This window comes from Neoarius graeffei, chromosome 7 (genome assembly GCF_027579695.1).
Source record: "Neoarius graeffei isolate fNeoGra1 chromosome 7, fNeoGra1.pri, whole genome shotgun sequence".
In the NCBI taxonomy this organism is placed as follows: Eukaryota; Metazoa; Chordata; class Actinopteri; order Siluriformes; family Ariidae; genus Neoarius; species Neoarius graeffei.
Window position 1 is genome coordinate 19,463,432 of NC_083575.1, and position 9,372 is coordinate 19,472,803.

The following is a 9,372-nucleotide window of genomic DNA, read 5'->3' on the forward strand; positions in this document are numbered from 1 at the left end:
TTCTAACCTAAAGCTAGTATATAGAAAAAGAAAATATGGTTACAATAGTTTTTAGACAGTGTCATTCTTGAATATTCAACAGATTGTACAATGTAGCCCTTACTACTCTGAATAGCTCAGAGGCTATTTAAGCTTTGTAAAAGGTCGGATTTGACCCAGACACCCATGACTTTGTTTGTTGCGTGCAATATCTGTCTTCATGCATTTATGCATTGCTTGCAATAAAATAAGCTGTTCGAGAGAAAATACTGGATGCCTGTGTAGACCATATGTTTGCATATGACGTCTGTGGAGTTGACCACAGTAATAACATAATTAAAGAAATGAAATGCACAGTATTTGATCAAAGGTTTCCCAACAAATACCCATTGAAGAATATCTTTAATATTCTCGAAGTGGTCCAACAGACATTTCTCCAAAAGTACTTTATTCTTAATACACACCCTGGACATGCCTATACCTTCTAAGAGAGTAAATGATCTTTTTTTTCCTTTTGATTACTTCATAAATCACCAACATAATGTTAAACACAGACATAATTAAAATCATTAAATTAATTAAAATGATGTCATCAGAAATCATTTGCATTTAGTAAGTGACTGAAAGGTATTTATGCATGCATTACATACAAATTGTAGAAATTGTAAATTGTAGAAAAATCATACATGGTATGCATTTATTCAGAGCATGTATGAACTCAAAAGCTCAAACAAGGTTCCCATGGGACCTTGGCATAAATAGCATTCCATCCAATATATGTTCAGAACCAATTCTATCACAAAATAATTTTAGTATAAAACAATGTATCCAAAGACCATCTGTAGCAATGAATCATGTCATTTAAAAAGACAAAATTTCAAGTTAATTAGACTCAATCTATCCACCGAGTCAGGCACTCAAGAACCCTTTTTTTTATACCAAGTACCAAGAAATAATCGTTTGGAGTTTGTCCAAAAATGCTTACCCAGCTAATGCATACAATCTTAGGAAAATGTGTTCTTGGGTTCTTTAAGTGTTGATTGGATAATTAAGGGTTCTTAGTTTCCAAACATGGTTCTTCTTGGATGATAGGGACACACTCTGTTGTAGTGTTCTCCATACAATGTGACCTTTCTGGACTATTATGGTCCTTCATTCTTACTAAGGCAATATGTCATGTGCACACATCACAGTATAATGAATCATACTAATCATGGCATACAAAACGTCATTCTGTGCAAAACAAAGCCTTAATTTCAGCACTGAACCAGTGACCAGCACATCAGTCTGGTGGGACTTCTCTGATGACGTAGCACCCCAAATCTGATTTGATTGTGTTTCTCATCTCATGAAAAACATTTCAGGCATATAAAACGAGGCGAGGTGGGTGAGGCCATTCAAAGAGACACCAGTCGCAGAGGAAAGGCGCCAAGAGTCTTTTTACAGCGAACTTCTTTGAGATTAGAAATCACCTGTTTCAGCACCACGGTCAGCGCTCCTAGAGGGGCCACACGCTCATCCACAACAGCCTGAGCACATGTAAGGACTTCTTATTCTTCATTTAGTTCATATCTCAGCTTTTATTTATAGCGTTCACAATGTGTTTAAATGCTTTACATTACTTTTCACTTATTAGTTGCCATGTAGAATAGCCTACTTGGTGTTTTGTTTTGTTGTCGTTGTTGTTGTTTTTACAACCTTTATTTGAAATTTATTTCAAACATCCACTGTATTTTTTTTACTAATGCTATATGTTGCTTCTACCAAAATGCATTTTTTCATCCTACATTAACCTGTAATAAGTATTTATACTGTCTGCGTTTTTCAGTAATGTATGTGAGGCTTTGAGAACTCCCCCCCCCCCCCCCCCCACCCACTTTACCTAAGGATTCCTCGATAATGTCATTTAACATTTGATTCTGTTCCTGTAGCTAGGACTATATTCTGTATTTTACGCAAGCTGCTGGAGGGAAAGAATAAATCAGCTATGTCCTGCTTTTGTGCAGGTTTAAGGCGATGTTACATCGGAGCGCCTCTCAGCTGTTGTTCTTCATAGCGATCTGCGGCGTCTTTTACACGCGGACTCTCAGTTTGCCGCTCGCCACTACACGGTAAGAGAACCACTACCCCAGTCTCACTGCCTTTTTATATAACTTTTGGTATTTCTTTCTTGAACTTTTAGTTTTAGCACCACGACAGTCCGTAATGAGTAACCAATAATTAATAATTATGGGCTTGTGTAAATGTTGCGCTACAAATATGATGTTAAAAAAAAGAATGATGATGATGATGATGATGATGATGATGATGATGATGATAAAACTGACTGTCAAAATGTACGGTTTGAAAAAAAATTAAATCACGTTGTAATTTCATGTCCAGAGTATTTTTCTTATACATAACCTCCTGTTCCCTAAAAGGATTGTGATGGTGTGATGTGCTATCGGTCGGTTTTGATTTGTCGGGTTTGTTTTTTTGTTTGTTTGTTTTTGTTTTTTGAGGGTTAATATAAACGATAATTTTGCTTTCAAAGTGATGATGAGCTCTAGTGGTGATGTATAATCCCATAACGCATACAATAATAATAATAATAATAATAATAATAATAATAATAATAATAATAATAATAATAATCTGACGTCTCAGCACTGTGGAGGTTCTTCCGGGAGCGAAATAAACTTTGAAAATAGATCTGTTTAACAAGTTTCTCTCTTGTGTGCAGAGCCACTCGACACGCAGACGGTCTGTTTACCAGCGGCTACAGCAAACTGCTGGGCCAGATGTCAGCCAGACGCTACCTGGAGTCCCTGATTGGAAAACGTGTCAGGTATACGCACTAAGACCAACTTACAAATCCACTTCCCTATTTCTGCATAGTAGGCTGCTTAACTATAGGCATAGTGGTCCAGTCCTGTAGTTGCTGTTTTAACCTACTCTTTAGTATGTAGTTTGGGTCTCAGCCTTGTGTGTGTAGTGAGTTTGGGCCCAGAAACAGATACATACCTTCTACGTTCTCAGTAAGTAGTAGATTAATTAGTGCATGCATTCAAGGAAGTCATGGACAATCAGAAAACAAGGATTTGGACCCAAAGACCAGAAGCAGAACATCAACCAAATCCCAATAGTATTGTATTATTAGGTTGGAGTAATGGACAGTTATGTGATGGTCTGATTTCAATGGAACTCAGCATAATTTTTATAAAATTATATTGCTGGTGGTTCTCAAGAAACTGGAATTTAAGGGACCGGGTGGGATTGGTGTATTGGAGAATCTTTATTTCTGCTATTCAGTTATAATAATAAAACTTTGCAGAATCATTATTTGATGAAGAAAATGAGTGACATTATTCCACTGGCTAACAGACTAATCCAATTCAGTGGTTCTCAAAGGGGTCAGGGAAATTTCATTAAAGTCATCACAAGCCACCATTATCAAAGTTTATTATATTTATTATTGGGCTTTTATAGTTATGCAGTCATTTGAATTGAGCAGGATGGGTTTAATAATCCAAACCTTAATGTCTCAAAACAAGCAGATGTCAAACTGCGCATAATGTGTTCTGTCAGTGGAAAGTTCCAGAACAAAAAAGCTCTTTTGCACCAATGAATAAGCTAGCTAATCTATTAATGTATATATTTAATTAATGACCTTAATTTTTTAATAGCTGTTTAACAGCTTTTCCCATGGGGGAATATTTCAAGTTAGGAATAATTTTGAGAACCTCTGATCGAGAGAGAGAGAGAGAGAGAGAGAGAGAGAGAGAGAGAGAGGGGACTTATTTTCTCCCAGAAATATTCAAATGGAACAAGTCTTATTTAAATATTCAGATAGAGCAGACTCCATTACTCGATTGTGTATTTGACCATCAAGGAAGCCTAAGGAAGTTTTGAATAACATCAGACAAAATTGCTCACTGTAGCCTGTGCAGCAAAATAATCAGTTCTTATTTAAGATTTATTTTAATAAACAAAGCAAATCTTCTGACCCTCTATAACATTTAACTCAATTGAATATGTTCATTTTACTGCAACCCAGTGTCTCACTCCATTTCAGTGATGAGCTGGTGGAAGGACAAATGCCAGTGAAGCGTCACTCTGATGCGATATTCACAGATAATTACAGTCGCTTCCGCAAGCAAATGGCTGTAAAAAAGTACCTGAACTCTGTCTTAACAGGAAAGCGGAGGTAGGTTCATTTATGATCAAGCTCTTGTGACTGTGTACGATGTTATAGCTGATACGACTATATCATTATCTCTGAGTGGAATGCTTTCACATAGCGTGCCTTCACCATATTGTACAATTATGTTATGCAGAATGACTTCACTTTATATATTTTATATATCTTTAGCCTAGAAGACCCTGCCAGTGAGCAGGAAGATTCCACTGGAGGAGAAACCTCCTACCGGGAGAGCTATGATGACATAACTATAGATGAGCTTCTAAATCATATACCAATGGTAAGTCACTGACAACTTAAGAAGAAAATAAAGAGATAAAGAATGTTAATTTATAACCTATATTATTTAAAAGAAAATACATTTAGTGTGTTCATTTTCAATTTTTTTTTCTTTTCTGGCCTGTATGTAAGGGTTAAATCAGAAATGCTGTATATTTTCATTAATTTATGGTAGCGACTGGAGCTCAGCTCTACTTTTTGTTCACATAAACCAAATCAGGGGAAGCTCAGCCCCCTTGCTCCCTTTGCTCCAGTTTAACCTTTGTTCATACTCGTACTTTCTGTGTTTTCTGGACAGTATTCGAAACCACGATCATCCTTTTACTTTCTTTTTTAATTATTAATCATGACTGCACCTCTGGTAAATAAGAACGCCAAAGCCTTCAGATATTCTCTGAAGAATCGCGTGATTGTGTGCATGTGTGTGCATGTGTCAGTCATCAGTTATGCTCCAATTCTCTCCGTCTCTTTGTCTTTATCTCTGTCCATTTCCTTGCTGTTGTTTTTCTTTGTATTAGAGGATTTATGTAATCATCCTGCACATTCAATTATGTATGCTTGATTCTTTTTCACTTTTCTCTTCCTTGTTCTCTGTTTTCCCCCTCTCATTTAGCCACTCTGAAGACCAATTGTTTTGAAAACATGAATATCCGTGACTGTAATAGACATTCCATATACAGAGTCTAATAAAGAATAGCAGCATTTAATTTTGAAACAATGTTTCTCAATATACAAAAATACATAAAATGTGGTTACCTATAAAGTAAACATTTACACTGTATATAATAAGTACACTTTAAGAGATGTTGATCTGAAGGCGTGTATGTGTGTGTGTAGTGAGTTTTGGCCCTGAAACAGAAACCTTCCTTCTATATGCTTTGAATAAGTTCATGGACTGGCACAGAGAACAAAAATCTGGACCCGAAGGCTACAAGCGGAGCATCAACTAGATCTCAACAGTAATGTATTAGGTTGAACAATGAGTGGTTATGTAATATGGTCTGATCTCAATGAATTTTGTAAATCAGAATAATTTTATAAGAATCTATTGCTGTTGCTTCTCTGTTGATTCTCAAGGAAAGGGAAGGGGCTGGGTGGGATTGGGGTACTGGAGAATCTTTATTTTTTGTCATTCAATGATAATAAAACTTTGAAGAGCCATTCAAATATTGACTGCATGTTGTCAGTGAATGTGGTTATGACCTGGCTGCAAAATAACCCAACTACCTCATGAGTTGATAAATGCCTACACATCACTCATTAACCATGTCAGTGAATCACATCTATCATCAACCAACTTTGAGACTGGTTTTCGTGTAAGTGTAATGGATCAGTTAATATTTTTTTGCCACTTGAGACGAATAGAAAGGGTGTAGTAGAAAATATACACAAGGAGGACCATTAAGGAGAATTAAGGAGGAAAAAAGCAGTGGCTCTATTCTGCATTTTGCTAGCATTGTTTCGGGTCCACTTACTGTATCTCCTCAGAGGGAAGGGTAACACAAATCAGTACAAAGTAACTGGAAACATTTCTATCCCGATGGGAGCATTTTGTACCTCTTTGAACATGCCTCCATCTACAGAGCATGAGGTTCACTGAATATTTAATATCTATGAAAATGAGTTACCAGATTGCAATGCAATTGAATACCAATGGGAGATTTTAGACCAGTGTGTTAGACAGAGCTCTCTACCACCATCAGTGTACCAACTAAAAGAATATCCCATGAAAGAATGGTGTTCATTTCGCCAAAGACTTATAGAAGCTCTACCAAAATACATTGAAGCAGTTCTGGAAGCTTGTGGTAGCCAAACTCCTTAAAGACATGAGGAAAAATACAAGGAAAGTTAACTGAATTTGGTTCAAATTAATTAGGTGGTTAAGATGTTGAACTACTGCTTGGAAGGTCATGAGTTCAAATCCTAGTACTGCCAAGCTGCCACTGTTGGGCCCTTGAGCAAGGCTCTTAACCCTCAACTGCTCAATTGGACTGGAATAATTGAGATATCGCCCACCCACCCACCCCAAAAAAAACATAATAGTAGATTGAATGGTGACTTTAAAATTGTGTGATGGGACTGACATCCCATCCAGGGTATATCCCTGCTTCACACTCACAGTGTTCCCAGGACAGGCTCCAGACTGACCTGAAAAGGATCTTCAGTTATTCAAGATGATTGAATGAATAAAATCACTTTCAGCTTCTTATTCCTTTGCCTCTCATCCTCATTATCTTATCTTAACCATTTTATAATGGGCTGATAGAAGAATGTGTCAATTAATATGAGATGACTGGTGAGTCAGTATGTTTACGAGTGTCATGTGTAGCCTTGGAGCACTGAATCATAAATGTCACAGGCTATAGAATGCCAGAGCAAAGCTTCACATTATTAAAAAGAAGCAGAGACTCTAAAATTAGAAATCACGTCTAAATATCTGTCATGTTGAATTAAAACTCATTTTATCGTTGACTGGAAAAGTAACTTTAATACTATCTGCTGTTAGACATAGATATATGTGGAGGAGGATACACTGACAGTGTTATAGTACTCAAGAACCATCTCAAGACCACTTTTTGAAGGTCTCGATCTCATTTTGGAATCGACCACATTATTACTCGGTCTTGTCTCTGTCTCAGACATAAAGGACTCAGGATTTTATTTCAAGACCAGTCACGACCACAACTGCGGGGATTTCACTAAATTGTCTGATTTATTTGTTAACATCGTTACTGTGATTGGATGTAAAATTTCCTGGCTCAAATACAGCCAATAATGTGACTCATTGCTAATTTTAAATTTTCGGTACTGTTAATGCCCGTCACCCCTCCCCCACCCCTTCACACACACTGGTCTGATCCTGGTCTTGACTCAGAATTTCCCTGCTTTGGTCTTGGTCTCGATTTGATCTCAACCCCTCAAAATCTTGGTCTTGTCTCAGTCTCGACACACTCTGGTCTCGGTCATGACTTGGTCTTGGTTTAGGTGGTCTTGACTACAAAACTACTGACAGATTTGGTAAAGGCCTATGTTCAAATCATTGCCAGGGGTTAGTCTTTTCTCTGACATGGGTGGATCTGATTCAATTTAGACCAAGCAACAGGTACCAGAATATCCAAGTTTAGTTATCAGTCAAATCGGATACATAAGTTTGAGGTAACCAATGCCTACTTTTCAATATTAGTAGATTAGAAATGTTAACTCTACATCTCCAGATAGAGAGCTTGGCACCACTGTTTTCAGGGGTGGAAAGAGTACACTGAAATTATACTTAAAGCAGATACGCAGAACCTTTATATTTAAATACATTTCTGAGTGGATAGTATCTCCATCCTTGACTCTTGTATGCTGCATAAATGGGAATTAAAAATATATTTTTGAGAGTTAAAATTGACCGCAAAGTTGGCATTTGAGCTGAGTCAGCCAGCCATGAGTGCGTGACGTCACTGTGGTAACCAATTTTAAGGCCAGTTTACAACTATAGACCAAAGTCATATAAATAAAAATTTATGGTGAAAATAAGAACTACTGTTACTGATTTGCTTAACTAAGACTGATTTGACTTCACTGATTGTGGGTTGACTCTCATTAAAACAGTTTAGGTGTTCTAACTTGTGCAACATACATGTTCATGCATGCATTTTCACTGATAAAACGTTAAAGGCTAATTAAATAATCAGATGAACTGAGACAATCACATTCTGAAGTAAATTAAATAATCTTATACCGGTAACTTAAATAGACAATACAAGTTACATGTATGAATCTAAATGCAGGTAAACAACGTGTTGTTTTTGTTGTTGTTTTTTATCCAAATGAGAGTTGGAGCTTACCCGTCTTCACTTCTTGAAGGCCAATCTTGTGGCTGATTGTTTTGAAACAATCTGACTTTCAGTTGTTCGTTCAGTTCTCCATTCATTCACTTCTTGCATATACCGTAAGGGCGAGATGGCAGCAATATCCAGTTTAGAAATAAGACGTCTGGTCCATTCATTCTCTCCATACTATCCTGGGCATGACTCTAAACTGCATCCAATGGCAAGGCTCCATCTTGGGAAAGAAGGAGCTGTAGGGAGAGTGGAGTGACCCTTTAGTTGCCATCACTCCTATAGAAGTCTGAAACTGGTAGAGAGGGTGGAGGAAACCAACCGTGGTTCAACGGCCTTGACAGCGGGGACAGCAAAGTGCTGTGGAGTGCTCAGAGCAAGATGAACACCAAGGACATCTTGATCATCCACTGCGCCTGGCTCCATCTCCAGTTGTTTTGGCTGTGCCTTGCCACTGGGCCCAGATGGAACATGGGAATAGAGAGTGAGGCCAACGATGTGCAACTCCCCCTCACTTTAATCAAAGTCCAGCGCAAGTCAAGACATCATCGTCACCATCATCTCATCTTCATCATCACCTGCTAAGTCCTGCGGCGACAGGGAAGTGGCAACGCTGGCAGGTGTGGATACACTGGGAGCTGGTAGTCACAAACCTGCACACAAGCGGCCCAGGGCATAGGGTCGCTCCTGACTGGAACTGAAGCAGCAGTCAAGTTCGGCAGCCCCCTGGGTGTCTGAGCAGTCCTTTTTTTAGGATTCACTCTGCTCACCTCCATGGCCTGAGGAAGGATCTAGAAAAGGTGATCCAAACATAGCCAGCTTCATCCCTTCAACCTGTCCTGCATACTGTGGCAGGCGGGTATCCCAACCTTGTGGTCGACAGAAGCAAAGTAAAAAAAAAATGGTGCCAATTACTATTGGTGCATGGAATGTTCGCACACTAATGGACAATCAGAACTCCAACAGACCTGAGCACAGAACTGCACTAGCGGCTAGAGAACTCAGAAGGTATGGCATCCAAATTGCTGCCCTCAGCGAGATCAGACTCCCAAATGAAGACCAATTGGTCAAAGAGAAAGCAGGATACACTTTCTTCTGGAGTGGAAA

General features: G+C 38.3%; 1 protein-coding gene across 1 annotated transcript; it reads left to right on the forward strand.

Annotated features, from left to right (window-relative positions):
• The first annotated feature begins 1,989 nt into the window (after positions 1–1,989).
• On the forward strand, positions 1,990–8,850 carry vip (vasoactive intestinal peptide). Its single transcript, XM_060924917.1, has 5 exons — positions 1,990–2,090; positions 2,702–2,806; positions 4,034–4,165; positions 4,331–4,439; positions 8,551–8,850. The coding sequence occupies exons 1-5, from the start codon at positions 1,996–1,998 to the stop codon at positions 8,848–8,850; spliced, it is 741 nt and encodes a 246-aa protein (XP_060780900.1). The 5' UTR covers positions 1,990–1,995.
• Positions 8,851–9,372: the final 522 nt, after the last annotated feature.

Excerpts from the sequence above, each read along its gene's own strand:
- vip (XM_060924917.1), top strand. The coding sequence starts at position 1,996 with ATGTTACATCGGAGCGCCTCTCAGCTGTTGTTCTTCATAGCGATCTGC. Across the intron at positions 2,091-2,701 it reads TTGCCGCTCGCCACTACACG|AGCCACTCGACACGCAGACG; the intron begins GTAAGAGAACCA and ends TCTTGTGTGCAG. Across the intron at positions 4,440-8,550 it reads TTCTAAATCATATACCAATG|AAGTCTGAAACTGGTAGAGA; the intron begins GTAAGTCACTGA and ends TCACTCCTATAG.